The sequence below is a fragment of the Grus americana genome, chromosome 5 (genome assembly GCF_028858705.1).
Source record: "Grus americana isolate bGruAme1 chromosome 5, bGruAme1.mat, whole genome shotgun sequence".
Taxonomy (NCBI): Eukaryota; Metazoa; Chordata; class Aves; order Gruiformes; family Gruidae; genus Grus; species Grus americana.
In genome coordinates this window covers 64,649,171-64,665,300 of record NC_072856.1, presented here as the reverse complement: position 1 = coordinate 64,665,300, position 16,130 = coordinate 64,649,171, and the positions used below count along the sequence as shown (strand labels likewise).

General features: G+C 45.7%; 1 protein-coding gene across 2 annotated transcripts in view; it reads right to left on the bottom strand.

The window, feature by feature from the left end:
• Positions 1-16,130, bottom strand: part of RTN1 (reticulon 1) — a 120,368-nt gene that overhangs the window by 14,373 nt on the left and 89,865 nt on the right. Inside the window, exon 1 of one of the 2 annotated variants that reach the window (XM_054828032.1) lies at positions 2,194-2,558. The exons of the other annotated variant lie outside the window; for it this stretch is intronic. Coding sequence (XP_054684007.1) covers positions 2,194-2,254 — 61 coding nt within the window. The 5' untranslated portion in view covers positions 2,255-2,558. Of the gene's footprint in view, positions 1-2,193; positions 2,559-16,130 lie in introns of those variants that run through there. 2 annotated transcript variants of the gene reach the window in all.

Genomic DNA, 16,130 nt, shown 5'->3' with positions numbered 1-16,130 from the left:
AAATATGCACTGTATTTACTGAGGTTTGTGTCTGCATCTGTTATGTTCACAGACATATTCCAGAGTTTTCAGAGAGGAACCATAATTCCATTGATAATGAAGCTGGCAAAATTATGCAATTCCAGGTTTGCACAAAACTGATATTCTGGGTTGAGACAGATACTACATGAATAATAGATACTAAAAAAATCAATGGATCAAGTCTTTAGTCTTCATTCTTCTGAATTTTAAATTTCTTCTATTTTATCTTGGACTGATCAAAGAATTTTGCTGACAGAAATAATATTCTATAATTTCTGCAGAATCATTTTTGAATCATAAATCACCACCCAAGAAAAAGAAAAGGATATGTAAATGATGTGGAAGTGAGGCAAGTGATTTTTTTTTTTAGCTGCGTTGATTTTTTTCAGATCTGGGTTTTTTTTCAAATCAGCATGGGACATATTGTGTCATTTCATTTTCAGCAAATCTACCTCAGTTTCAAAAAGGAGAGCACAGAAGGAGAGAAAGCCCACTATTATTATTAATTATTAATTAAACAATAGCAGCATGCCTGTTGTTATTCCCCTCTTTTTAATTTATGCAAAAATATTATTTTTTCTGATAAAGAGGGAAAATATTTAGTTTGCCTCTAAATACAGGTGGTTTAGCAATCTGACTCAGCAAATTAATGTTTTTATAAGGATCTGCAAAATATCGAGCCTCTTTGGAAACAAAACAAACAGAAAACCCAAACCCCACCTAACAAGGAAGTTTATCTGCAAAGCTCAGATAAAAAACCCTGAAGTTTGGTTGTGGCTCTCTCATGTAAGCTTAACGAATCATGCAATCCTGTAGAAAACCCAAGCCCTTGATTAAGGTATGGAAAGCCTGAGCTGCTGGAGGTTGGCATTTAACAGGTGCATCTGTTTACTTTCCAGCTACTCGTCTTCCCTAAAAAACCCCTCAGACTATAAATACAATTTGGTGCTGAATTAAGACTGCAAAAATATCAAGATCCCTAGAGACAAGTGTCTGAAAGATATTCTCCCTACCCAAAAAACACTTTAGGAAGGTTATCTGGCTTCTGTTACATTGAGCTGCGTTTAAGAAACTATGTCCGCAAGCATCCTGGACCCTCTAATGAGATGATGCTATAGAGTAATCTCTCTCCCAGGGACCCTGTTGTGAGCATTAACATCATGTACTGTCTATTCAGCATAAACACACACCTTAAAATTAAAAAATACATTCAAACAAAGCCTGCCCGAAGCAGACAGCAGCCTGCCCGGCAGGATCAGCCGCTAGCTTTTCTCCCTCTAATCTGTCCACCGAGCAGCGTCACAGAGACTGTCTTTTATCAAAACAAAGGCTGGATGCTGGCTGGGAAGTGTGAAGCTGACTAAAAATGGCTGAAAAGCTGTCCGAGGCGCCTGCGAAGGTAGCCAGCCCCACCCAGCGCAGACACCGACCCGCTCAAAATAAGCTGAAAATAAACCCAAAAGGGAGATGCTATTGTTCCCCTCACCTACTCGGCAGCAAGACAACATCATAGCAATATTTTTCCCCTGAACGGCTGGGAGGAATGCTTGAAAGCACAACGAAAGGATTAATTTTTTTTTTTTTTTTAAAGCAATCCTACAGCAAAGTACGAAGTGGGTGGCTATGCCGCGGCCGCCTCGGTGCTATCGCACTTCTTGCCAAAGCTGCGTTTTCTTTGTGTCGACGCTAGGCTAAGCCCTCACATTGGGTGTGTCCGTGGGCAGGAGGCACTGAGGCACCCAATGCCACCGCCTTGAACCCTCGCGAGCCCGAGCAGGCACAAATTTACCATTGCCCGGCTTTCCTAAAGCCCAAAAGGTATGAAATTATGCCAGCGGCAGCCCGACGGAGAAAGTCAGGGATGAGAAATGACACCACTAACAGCAAGGGCGGATGCTTTGGGAATGAGCTGTAAGGTGGGAAGCAAGGTCCCGTATCCTGGATGCTTTCAGGGTGACACAGCTGGAGATAGGAGAAATACATTCAAAGAACAGAATTAAGGGCTTTTTATCTTTCTTTCTTAAATTACCCCCAAAGAAAAGCTTCACGGGGAGGGAGATAAAACAGCATGCAAAGGCCCACAGGTGAACAATGCAAAAATGGATGGATCCTGCCTTCGCCTCCTCTGACATGCAGTCCTTCTAGCATGCAACACTAGAATAGATATAATACCCTGACATTTCCAGTTGCTCCAAAGACAGTCCATCTTGGTGGAATCGGCACTGGCTTGCATCTCGGAGGGCTGAGGAATTGCCGGTCCTTTCGTCGGAGGCACTGCGTTACCAGTCAGGCATTCCCGAGCATGGGTGGGTTAGCGGGTATCGCTCCCGTCTCCCCGCTCGGCTCCGGACTGATGCTGTAAGCAGCACAGGCGGAGGGGGGAGGGCATATTGTACGCGCTGCGGTCTCCACTGCAGCAAATCAGCAGTGTGATGTGGTTGCCCTAGGGAGCAGGCTCCTTTGAAAAGGGGATGCGGTCCCCTTTCAAATCAAAAGCTTGCACTCGGCGGCTTAGCCTCCTAAGCCATCGAAATGGTTAAGGCAACCTGACGGCAAAGAAATAAAAACAAATTGGGTGTGGGTGGAGGGGGGGGGGGATGGGGGGGGTGAGCAGCGTTTCCTATGTGGCTGTATGGTTGTGACTATTCATGTTCCAGAAATTTCTTGAGTGATGAAATCTGGTGTTTTCATTTATTTTGTGAGGGCCAAATTTCACCCAACCCCTCCACGTTTTGATGCCCCCCTCTCCTCTGCCCAGCTGGGTGAGGTCGGGGAGTAGGCAGGAGAAAACCAAGGTCAGGATCCAACCCCAACAGAGCAACCCTCATTTTGCTATTTTTTTTCAAAACTACTCCAGAAACAGAAGAAAATTGCAGAGTACCCACACCACCGGGGATCATCCTTCTCCCCCTGCAGGCATGAGCACCCACAGGCACGGAGTGACCCACGCAGCCCCCCCCAGCCCCTCAAACCAAGCCCTGCTACACCAGGATGCTGAGCACCGCAAGCTGCACCCAGGTTACGGTGTGCAGGGTTTGAGCGCTGCCTCCTCTCGCTGCTCAAAATGCTGCATGAACCAGGATTTAAGGAGTAAGAGTGCAGGTTTACAGGCCAATTTGTGAAAAAGTATGGGCTCTCTGTACTCTGAGCCCACTAATGGCTGAATTTTAACACCAACCCCAACACTCCTCCCCCAGTAAGACACTGCTTCTGCCTCAGTTTCCCCATCAATAAACCACTATAAGTAGCCTCGCAGAGATATCACAACTAAGCAATGGCTGTTCTTGGCAAATACTGGGAAAGAAAATGCTCTACATCCACCCAACCTGTTTGGCTTTTCAGATTTTGGGGTGGTTATTAATGACAAAGAAACTCCCCCAAAAGTCACCCCATTTCACTGAAGAGTGACCTGAGATACAGCATATCAGACTTGGTCCAGTCATCGTTGGCAGAATGATCCCAACTGGGGGGACTTCTCAGCTCTGAGGCTGTATTTAATCTTTTAGATCCTGCTAGTTTATTAAATAATTTTACTTTAGCCATGTTATACTGAGTTTAGCTTTTTTATATGGAAACAGACACGTGGGTCACGTATACAACTTCTCTGTTCTTTTGGCTCCAAAACCAAACGGTCTTTAATGCCTGAGTTAACAGAGATCTCCTCCAACCTGCAGCAGTAGGTCACTTATCCTTCCCTCAGGTAACTCATCTCATAGAAGAAAGCCAAAATTTAAGGAGAGATTCAGCACAGTGTGATCTTAACCTTTACCTAGGAAACCCTCCTGGGATTACAGAGGCCAACAGCTACTGTTCATGTTTCAAAACCGGATTTGAAATACCCCAAAAGACTTGCTCTAGGCTTCAATCCAGCATCTTCAGTCCTCTAACAGGGAAATAATTAACTAATTGGTGCAGAACAGGCTTCAATTGTCATTGCATAGAGTAAGATTAAACCATCTATAAACAATGTTACAAGTCTTGATTTTATGTTCTTCCTGGCTTTGTTAAAAATAGGAAGAAATAGGTTGGCAAAGGATGATTTCTCAGCATGGACTGATTGGTTTAGACCCTTTGCAAGAACAGAAAATATCTGTATTGATACGTTTTGCCCGGCACACAGTTTGCAGCTCTGCGATGGGGTTCCCAGCTCCAATCCATAACATGATGTATTTACAAGCAGTGTATATTAAACAGAGCCATCATCTACATGAAACTCCTAAATCCTGGAGTTCCCGAAAAAAAGCCAAAGAGACCTCAAACCTAGTGCATCAGTGAAACTCATGGCTATTGGGTGCATACCACCAGTGCCCAATACCACACAGCAGTGAGAAGACACAAAATCTCTGCTCAGTCTCACTGTAACCCACATTTCTCAGTCAGATATAAAAAACTCTGGACAGAAGAGTGGTCCATGTACATTTAACATCCCAGTGTTGTATGAAACACTGATGATTTCTCCTTTCCTTCATTGTTGGTAGGGATTTTTCTTGCCCCAGACTTCAGGTCTCCATCTCTTTCCCCAGGCTACCAAAATGAACCATACCATCAGTTTTCCTGCTTAAATTCTTACTTCCCTTTGGAAAAATGTCTCTTCAGACGTGGCCCATGTGATTGGACTGTCCCACGCTACTTCCAGAGCTATTTTAATTCATGGGCACCAGAACCCATCACGTTACCACCAGTAACAAGAACAATGCATTTGTGTCAGAAACAGAATGGAACTGGAACTGTGAGATGAACATACTTAGAAAATGCAAATGGGCTAAGAAAGTCTTGCAGTGTGCACTCATCTTAGGAGCCGAGTCAGGTGAGGGACAGAGGCAGTACCTGGCATTAACGCTGTCTGTGTGTCTACATAGACTTGCACAAAAAGTTTAACAAAATCCCAACCAGCACTAGGTGGATCCAAGACTAAAATAGCAATTAATAAAAAATGCATTTCTACAATGAGAGTTGAAATTATGCATTCAGTAAGTAGTGAGCCAGAATTAAGACTAAGCAGTTGGCTGTCAATAGATTGAGGGTGAGGACTACTTCTTTGCAGCAGAACTAAACCAAGACCACCAAGTAAACATTTACTGAGCAGACTGGAAGGCACAAATAAGCTGCCTGGATCTTAAAAGGGTGAGATATGCACAGGTCAGAGATCTTGGCATCAACCATAGGATACTGCAGTGTTGGAAGAGAGTTTTCCTGTGACGATGACTGGAAGCAGGATGAAAAGCAGTAAGTGAAATTTGCTCCCCTTCCCTTTAGAGCACTGCCCATGGGAAGCCTCCTTCTGCTGCAGGATGTTACTAAAATTATTATAGATCTTAAGATGTTTTACTGAGGTCACCTAAAGCTCAGTGTTGATGGCATAGCCACAAGCCAAGTGGGCTCATCAGTATTTGCCTGTTAAGTAGCTCTGCTGGAGATAATGACCCATGTATGTAGGATGTGTGGGGTAAGGACTTAGTAAAATAAAGTCACCTGGTTGCTTTCAGCCCATCCTAACCTCCCATTGAGGGAAACCTCTGGCCAAGTTAACAAGTGAGTAGGGTACTGCTGTCTGCCTCATTTCTTTACATCCAGGGACTCCTGGATGAGGTGTGGCTCAGCAAAGGACACAGGCACCCTGCCCTGGTGCGTGGGCCACCAGGGTTGTGCTGCTTACAGGGACACTGCAAGCCCCGTGTCAGTACTAGCTCTCCAGCCCCACCTTGCTTCCCTCCAGAGGTCCTCCCACTTCCACGGTGATCCAGCCTGCCTGTGCACTGCTGATGAGCTCTGATGAGGGCAGAGTCAGCAACATTTACAGCTTTTTAAGTAAATATACTTGAATTGACATAACAGTCCATCGGAGCTCAGAAGTACCCGCTGTTCTACCACGGGAAGGATCACGTATGGCCCTAAACTTCAGGGCTGTCCCTTAACAATCCTGCTGGAGGGCAGGGTGGAAATCAGCGTTGGTTTCAAAGAATATTTAATGATAACAAATTCAAAGATAGAGCTGAAACTATTGCCAGTTCTGCTCTAAGTGCAGTGACTTTGAAGACACTTTGGACTGATTATCTTTTTCAGAACAGCGCTCTGCATCACTCCACGTCAACGCTTCGTGGGACACATTGAGGGCAGCGCCAGATCTGCAACGTGGTGCTGTAAGATCCTGACATTTAGCACTTTAGGAGAACAATAGCATTAAGGGAGATGATTGTTTTTTTCTTCTAAGCTAATTTACTCTTAGCATTAGCAACAAAAATAGAGGAGATGCTATTTTAAAAGTTGCATTAATATGTCTCAAAGCTCTAAAGAGCAACGGGGAATTTTTGCCTGAGTACTCCAAGCCAAGGGCAGCCAGCAATTACATTTTCGTGAGGAGGCTGTCAATAGCAGAGGGATGGGCCAGATCCTGGCTCTCCTCTCATGCTTCCCACTGTCTTGCACTCATTCTTGCACAACACATTTTCTGGGCTGCAAATCTGCTCAGAGGTAGCTCAGGTGAAAAGGCCACGAGCTGGAAGATGCTGACGGCTATTTCAGGTCCATCAGTATTCACAGTCTAGGTGGTACACAGACAGCTCTGTCCTCACTGTCTTTTGCCCTAGGCCCATGGTCTTTTCTCTTACAAGATTAATTACTTTTTTCCTCAGGTCTTTAGACCACAAAAGGAATCAATAAGCTGGTAAAAAAGACAATATGGAGCCAAATACTCATAACAAAAGAAACCCCTATGTCCTAGAATGTCACATAATGTTCCAGCTTCCCTGAGATTTCTTTTAGAAGCCTTGAAATGCCTGGGTTTATGAGGGGTTTTTAAATGATCAGTCAAAATATTGGGGTTGTTCGCAGGGACAAGAAATGTGTTTTGAGATATGTTGCTAAGCTGCTGTTCTGCTGCCTCTGTTTCACTTTCTGCTCAGCAGAAATGTTCTTCATTCCCATTTTTGCTCAAAGTCTGAGATTATCATAAGGTCTTCGGCAACAGCCATGTGACATGAGTCAAATGAGTGGGTGAAAGAATCAGGTGAGACACACTTTGCACTTCTTTTCCTCCCTGAGCATGAGGTGGCCTTTGTTTGAATCCTAGTAAATGAGCCATTTGGGGGAAGTCCTTAGATTTGGGGTTATTGTTAAAATACAATTTTCCGTTTCAGTTTTTGAACCGCTGATGTGCAGTCCCTCGGCGAACCTGGCACAGATCCTCTTCACCAGCCATCCCAGAGATGGCTTGCACTTCTGCACTGATGTTTCAGCTCACTGACAACTGCAGGAAACAGCACGTCTAACACATAAGAATCAATTTTGATTTACTCCTAGCTTTTCAGCAGTGGCTAATTTCTCTTAGTTCTTTAATGTTATTTTTGAACCATGAGGATCATAGAAATGAAGGCTCTATTCCTGCCACTGACCTAGAAAAGTCTTTTGATTCTTTCCAGTGGGACTACTTTTTGCAATTGCTGGGAACCTTAAAATCGGGTGTTTCTCTCCTTTGGGGGAGGAAGTTGGTACATCTTCATTTCTCCTTTAAGATTTGATCAGTAAAGCTGATGAGACCCTAAAACTCTGGCTGACCTACTGCATTCCCCCATTAGAGCAGGCTCTTATGGCGCTTGCAGCCTACCCCCATTTTCAATCCTGCTGCTTTTAAGCCTATGCTGCTAAATTTGTCTCCCTTACAGCATTGCTGGTGCTGCAGCTGGCATTATTAATTCCATTTCATTAACTGATCTTCCTAATGGACTGGAAGACAAAAGAGAAGACAGTCCAGAGACCACAGTGTGGCTGGGACTCAGGAGATCTATGTTCAATCCCTGGGTCTGCCACAGGCTTCCTACATGACCTTGGGAATCATCTCTCTTAGGTCTCTAGATCTGCTTGGTCTACTTAAATTTGGGGCATCATCTGCTTTTCAAGCTTTGTTTCTGCAGCACCCAGCACAACATCTGCTGCTCTAACAAAGGAGCCTCATGCATTTTTGCAATGCAAGTTGCAGGCAGGTGTTACTGGCTGTCATTCTTAGACCAGTGAAGGTCAAGCAAGATCATAAAGATGAATTGGGATTGCATTGCTCTTGGAAATGGTGAAATCCTGCCTGGTGCTGGGCAAGGATGTTGGGAGACAGAGGAGCCTCTTCTTTGGCCAAGCATGCCCAGAAAGGATGAAGAAGACACACTTTTAGCAAACTCTCGAAGCAAGGTCTGGCAGCGAGTGCCTGAGCTGGGGAAACGAGGCCTGGACTTCACCCCATGGGTGACCACCAGGACCCCTGTCCCTGCCTGGGCAAGGTCCTGTGCTGGGGGCAGAGGAGATGACCCTGGAGCAACTCATCTCACTGGCTCTCACCCCATGATGCTGGCAGGCACAGCCCCTCCAAGCAGCTTTGCTGGGAGGATGAGGCAGTGAGAGGCAGAAATAAGGGACCGCACAGGTACAAGCATGCAGGCACGCGGTGTGGTGGTGCACAGACAGCAGCCCTGCTGCAAGCCCAGGCAAAGGGCCACACCAACCCAGCTCTGCCACACAGCAGCACTAGCCACATCCTGCCCTGTCAAGTCTTGCCCTTTGCTCCTCCACACATCCAGGTCCTGGGCTGAGGCAGCTCCGGTGCAGCCCCCAGGAAAGATGTGCCTACAAAAATGTCTGGAGGCCTGCTTCCAGCTTACAGGGGCTGCCTCCAGCTCCTGCCCTACTGGGATCAGGCCCAAGTTTTGAAGCTCCAGGTGCCGAAGCAGGGTCTGGGACACTCTGTTCAAGTGCAAAATGCAACTGCAAATTGTGCAAACGCGACTGCAAATTAAACCGACAGCCTGCGGGCAGAGACTCAGGAGACCAAGGCTTCTTTTGCAGCAGTGTCACAAGCCTCTGATTCAGGCTGGGATTCTCACAGGCAGTCAGGGGTGCTTGTAAATGCGCTCTAGTTTGCAGCATTTCTGCTGGCTCCTCAGCTCCTTGTACCCAGCGCTCCTCCTGCCAGCCCAAACCAGGTGGGTGAGAGAAGGTGCAGAGTGACATACTGCAGACCAGGCCCCTTTCCCTAGCCCCAATTCAAACAAATGTCATTTTCTTTGGGGAGGAGAGTCACTGAGCAGTCACTGAGCTGCTCACCCCTCTGCACCATGCTGGAGAGCTACTTTGAGCATCTCGGCATGGACATCGTTGCATCCCCCACCACTGCCCCCACTGCATGGGGAGGCTGGGAGAATAAATGCATTAGTGGCGGAGGTGTGCAGATGCTGTGGCCATGCACACACCAGCTCGACCAACACACAATTGTCATGGCAACCCCATCTTTCCCTGGAAAACAGCAACAGATCACTAATACACTGCTGGATGCAATAGCCACAACCGCCTGCTTCATGGATGCAAGACAACTGGGTACCAAAATGCTCTCTGCAAAGGGAGGGATGATGCTCGCTGAGCTACAGCTCTACATCATTCTTGATCTGGGAAGTCGGCTGCTAATATGGAAAAAACCTTGGCTGAGGTTGTAGAGGAAGGAGGGACAGGTCAGGGGGAGGAAGTTAGAAAGCACCTGCTCCTGCCCTGAGCAAATGCATCCTACAGCGCTTGCAAATGTGATGGAGGAGGCAGAGAGCGTGGCTCCTTATTGCAGCAACGCTAACAGTGCTGTGTGGCACGAAGGGCTGATGAATGAGGAGTGTGTTAGTACTGTCCAAGGGGAAAAAAAACCCCAAACAACAAAAGGAGAAATGAAGGACATAAAATACTGGTGTGTAAGACAGGAATGGAAAGCAGAGAGAGAATATGAGCGGGGCTCTGGTGAGAGCCAATATGAACACTGGCTAGAGAAATGCTTTGGACAGTGAAGCAGCACTCTGATTTTTAAATGTTATTATGGGCCTCTAGGGTAATTAGAAAAATTAGATCAGGAAATGATGTGCCAGAAGTGTTGCCTGGAAAGTGGTCAGAGTTGTGTTTGCTGGGGAAATGAGTAGGGAAAATGGTTTTGTGGGGCATTTTGGGACATCGGCTGGAAGAAGAGCTACACAGAAAAGCAGTAATGGTTTAAATACTAGGGGGGCTGGCCCTGCCACAGCACATCCCCTCACATGGGGCAGAGGGAAGAAGGAAGGATGGATCATATGTATATATCTTATGGAAGATACCATAAGCAAGGTCAAGCAAGCTTCCAGCACCAAATCAGCAAAATATGCAATGAAGCTCATTAGGAACTTAACATCAGTCATCCCTAAAACTAGGTATCTTATGCATACAGATGCAAAAAGAAGAAAAGGAGAAGAAAAAAATGCAGAAGGCAGATAAACCCACTGAATTTGTGGAAATGAGTTTCTCTCTAAAAAACAGATTCCATCTCTGAGTACTTGAATATCATGTATCCTCACTCCCCCTCTCTGCAGACAATGAGAAAGTCCTGATTTGGATGCTGACATCGAGTATCTGAGAAAAGACAATTTCATTTCCCATTCTGAAGGCCAAAGGACTAAAGATAGATCAGCAAATTATTTCACATTTAGAAAACCAAACTAAAAGGCCTAAGGAATTCAGATTTCCCTGACGATATTGTTAAACACCGTAAGGCACACTTTCCTGATTGCTTCTGCAAAGGAAGGCTAGCCCTCTGCTCTGGGATGAGCATGAATATATAATAGGAGGTATAGAGTGAATTTGAATAAATATATATATATATGTAAAATGGAACTATTTTGCCACCTTCATCAATTAATAAGCAGCATGAAAGTTCACTGGACAAAACTGAACAAGGGAAAATGTTTTCCTTATATCACAGTACATATAACCACTCTGCTTCAATAACGGATAGCATGTGTATGTGATAGAAGTAGCAGTAATTTCAGAGTAACAGCGTAGATTTGCAGAGGTACAGAAATAGCTGTTATCCTAGAGCACTGCGCATGAACAACGCGAGGTGGAAGGACAGCATACTACATTTTCTTCATGAATAGTGAATTCCCTTGCAACAGGTCTGGCTTTAGCAGAAACTGGGGAATTCTGAAGAGAATAGTAAAAATAGGTCTGGGCAAGCATTGTAAAAGGTCTGAACTGCTTTCCCTTAGTGTTTCGCTCCTTGCAAACGTTTAAGTATATGGGGCTTTCCTGAAACTCCCTGAGACAGGTACCACCACATACGCCTTCGTACTGTATCAGATACCTCATTCTTAATAAAAATGTCCAGGAACCCAAGCACGATATCCCTGTGTCCCATCTAAAGCTCTTGCTTTTCATATGCCAGATACTTAAAATTAATTTCTTGCAATTGAATCAGAGATAAAACATAATGGCATGACATTAATTTTAAATGACGATAAATTCAAGAAAACCACAATCTTTGCATGTGGAAACAAAGTAAACCCAAACCCAAATGCCATATTTTGTTTTGGATGAACTTCATCTTTCACGGGTATGGGAGACATGACAAGCTGTTGCTGAACGCCAGGCAGGTGTCTGGGTCCTGCTGGTCCAGGCTTTGGAAACCTCAGCCTCTGAGTACCCCCAGCTTGAAGCTGAGAGACATCAGCCCTCTAGATTAGGATGTCTAGTACTGGGCTAGAAGAGAAGGGATTGTACCTCATTTTGGAAGCAGCAGCTCTTACCTTTTCCAAAACATTTGCTTTTTAACTATGCTTTTTTTTCTCCCTTTTTTTCCCAGGTTGCCTGACATTTAAAGTGATCAAAGTTTCCTATGAGCCACAGCTTCTAAGTTTCAGATAAATATAGCTACGCTGCTTTGCATTTGTTTGTTTTCCTCAGGTTGCAAACCTGCAGTCAAGACCTACTTATTTTGGAGCAGGGAGAGCTGCTGCTTGTCACCACATGCTTCGGCAAACAGGGAGGAGCACAGCCCTGCGCGCAGGGTGCAGCTCCGCACCACTTGCAACACGGGATCCAATCCTGCTCTGGCAACTTGGAGCAAACTAACCATCAGCCCCCATGCTCGCTTGAGGAGTCAGAGCAACCCCGGAGCAGGCAGAAAGCAAAGGGAGGCGTGATGCACGGAGACAGGCACAGAGAGGATGATGGAGGTGACTGTGGCTGAGCATATGTGACATGCCCAGCCCACGCCGCGATGCAGGGGGACAACCCTGAGCTCTTTGAGACACAGTGAAGCTCTGTGGGCTATGGGGTACACATGAAACCACATGCAAGGGCAGGAAGGTCCTGGTCCCCCCTCCCTCACCCACCCACGCATACCTACTCAGCCCAGTACAATTTATTTTGTCCTCCCCATTAGCTGGGAAGTAAATGTGGCAATTACTTTGCACATCTGAAGTGTCAGAACCCTTTGGCACATTTCCCTGAAGCTAAATAATTAATGAAGGGCTCTGATTAGCATGAATCTTGTGGAACCATCAGACAGCATGGAGTGACATTTATTTATACCTCTTGATGCCTGAGACAGGGCTTTGTTAAGAGGCCAAGGATGGATGGGCTTCCTGGCCACTGAAATGGGAGGCTGTGCTGCAGCTGAAAGGGCTTGGCTCAGGGTTTGTTTTGGAAAAGAAGGTTTCTGCCCTGCTTTGTGCTTAGGCTGCCACAGACAGAAGCATCCTCCAAAATTTGAATGCTTTGCAAGTGATGGAAGATAAAATACATTTCTTTTCCATGCAGGAAAGACATCTGCATAAGTACCACCCAGCAACTCGTTTGCCTCAGCGTCTTATCAGAGGCACCACATCTAAGAGCCTTTTTTCCCCTCTCACCAACAAACAGGGGTCAAGTAGAAGATACCAAGCGTGCGGCTGCCACGGGTCAGGCTCAGCTCCTGCAAACCAGACCACCACAGCAGGACCTGGCTCCCGCAGCAGGATCAGGCCCTGTGCAGACATGCCTGCGGCAGTGGGTTTCCAGCTCGGCCTCCAGCAGCAGAGCAACCTGGTGTCCCTGAGAGGTGACAGCCCTTCTAGCATGCCCTGCTGCATGAGAGATACAGGAAGAGCTGGTGGCTGTCCATTTTCTCCTAAAAGTTCTTTCTTTCTGAATCAATTCCCCATACAAAACACAGCGGCCACCCAAAAAGCTGTGCTGAGCCCTGCCTATGCCATGCAGGTTGGTTTGAGCTGCTGCCCTTTCCCCAGCCCTCCCTCGTTTTGCCCTCAAACTGCAAATAATCTGGATTTACCATGACCCAGGGCGGAGAGAGGCTGCTCAGCAGACACACAGAGCTATTACATGAGCAAATTGGGTATCTTTGGGGTCCCGAAATGTAAAGGAGGGTATGATCTTCACCTCCCCAGGGAGGAGATGAAGCTAAAGCAAAGGGGTTACATTAAAGCTGAACCCTCCTTACCCCAAATGCTGCTGCCATAATGACATCAGCTCCGAAACCCGTTGTCTCTGCCCTGCCTCATGCATTTCACCCCTGAGCACGTGCTCAGGAAGGATGCTTTCAACCCCTGCAGCAATGCCAGCCAGGCACCTCAAAAAGTTGCCTCTCCCTAAAGGGATTTCCTCCTTACCCAGAGTTTTGTAGAAACAGGAGGTAAAGGATTCCTTACAAGAAAAAGCAAATATTTTGGAAATCAGGTACTTTAAATCTATGCCTGGTTTTGTCTCATCCAACACATGTTTCCATGGAAGCAGAGGAGGGAGCGGGCAGCCTGTGGCTGCAAATCACAGCTATCTCACTGCCTGCTCCTGAGTCTGAAGAGACAAATGGATCATTAAAAATAAAAAAACCCTGAAATTTTAAAAAAAACCCTTTTGATAATAGATAGTTGATATTTAGTGCTGCAATATTGTTTTTAGGGACCAGGGTCCAAGAGCATCACAGCTGAATGAAACCGAATTTCGGCTCATTCTCAGAGGAAATGGAGTATGCGCTGAATAAAATGATTTTTGTTCTTTTGTTGATCACATTGGTGTAGTGATTGTGTGAGCACAGAGAATGTCAGTGCAGCATACAAAGGGAGTTATATAAACGGATTAAAAAGATGTTTTCAGCATGTTTTGGAGGAGTGTATCGCAGAGAGAGGCCAAAACAAGGATGGTTTAGGAAATACGGATTGTTTAGGAAAATGGAAGGTTTATCTGTTGTTCCAAACCCAGTTCTGATCTCAGGAGAAGTCAGCCTGTCTGTCAGTCAGTTGCTCTTATCAACATGTCATTTGAGCAGAAACTTATTTTTGACTATAACCACAAAGTTCTCCTGGCCTTTAAACTAGCATCTTGAGGCATCACTGCATTCAAACAAAACATGCACTTCCTAACAGCTTGCAAGCGTGTTGCAAATACATCTTCTTGCTGCTGAGCCAGGCACGTTTCAATGGGAGTAATTACCATATATCCTCAGGTAAGAGCTGCTTCTTACCCAAAACGTTGCACTCGGAGACTTGAACGCAGCTGCTCCGCACAGCTGCTCTCGAGCGACTGAGCTGGATCTACCCGGTTGCCTTTTGCCAGCTCCCAGCAAGGTAGCAGGGCTGATGTATGTGCAGCCATTACGTAAGCAAATGCAAAATATCCTTCCTGCATTTACCCCCCTCAGAAAAATATATATCTGTTTTACCACAGCCTGCCTTCTCCCAAAAGGCAGCAGAACTTCTCACCAGTAGATTTTTTTTTTTCTTTCTTGACTACTGGGCAAGAAAAATTAGGCACAGTTATAAAAACTGCCAATTAGAAAATATAGTTGCAGTCTCTAGTGAGTTAAAAATCCTGAGGTTTCAGTGCTTGTGAGATTTCCTCCCCGCAGCTCTGTGTAATGGATTTGGAGCTGTTCTCTGTAGCTGTCTGAACGCTGAATTTCTGAATACTGTGATCAATACTGTATTGAATACCGATACCTATGATCTAATGGCAGCTCTGTGTGCATCTGTTACTTAAGTTTAGTAGATAGCTTTCAGGGAGAAAACAGCAAAAGTTGAAAGAATGGGTCAAATCAACTCGAGTTTGTTAGATACTGCATCCAAACAGGGAAATATGTGAGATGAAAATAAATCTAATGGGGAAAATGAAGGGATTTAGCTTGGACCAGGACTGACCCTATTTCCAGAGCCTGCAAAGGTCCCAGACAGCCCTATGCCAGCAAATCCCAATGAGCAAGTGGCAGTATCGCCAAAGGTATCATTCTTGCCTTTTCTAGCCTGTGAAATTCACTGCTAAAACGGGGCTTCAAGCCAGCAGACCCAGACAGGGCAGGGCCCTGCAAACACCTTTATACACAGGCTGGAGACAAAGTCTGAGGAAGCGCTGAGTAGCAGCATCCTGGCAGGACCTGCAGGGAGTGGGGAAGCACTGGTTTGGGTTTCATCTCTGCTTAGTGCTTTCTTCATCCCACCAACAGGAACTGCCTGGTGGTACTGGTTGGTACTGGTTGGTACCATGAACTGTGATAATTCAGGATTTTTTGCTTTTTTAAAAAATATGGACATCAAATCATTATAGTGATTTGTGGCTTGTTTCTACCTATGCCATTGATGAGCGAGCCATTGAATGTCCACTGAGCCCAATGGTGAAAGGCTCCTGTATCCCATTCCCAACCCTGAGCCTGTGAGGACAGGGCTCTGCAAGTTTTACAAAGATGTAAGTCAGCAAAAGAAGAACAGTGCACCTAAATTCTTGGACCGAATAGGAATGAACTGGAAGGCAAGTGGAAAACTAGTGCAGACAAGTCTGGAGGACATCAGAAAAGCATTTGCCTCTAAGACAGCGCAGGATATTGATCTGCAGACTCACATAGCCGCACACGCTGGACAGGAAGCATCTGAAATGCGTCAGAAATTGGCTGAGGGAAAGGGAGAAAGCTGTCAATAAAATCAAGCAGTGTGGCAAAGAGAGGAGGAAGGAGGAGGCTAGCAGGGCAGCTAGTGCTGGAGCCACGGGTGTTTACCTCGTGGTGTGTATCAGTGACCTTGAGAGTGATGCCATTATCTAATGATGCCAAATTGTAGGAGGCACAGAACAAATTAATTACAAATGGGAGATTAGGCTTACGGTCTGATAAGCAGCTCACGGAGTTCAATGAAGAGAAGTTTTAATGAGATTAAGTGACAAAGCCATCACTTAGAAGGAAGCATTAAACAGACTACAGACAAGGAGAAAGAACTGGGGGCGAAGGCAGAGAACTATTAAAACCATCTGTGTTATTAAAAGAAGAGTAAACAAGGCCTGTGCCTCTCCGGGAGAAATGG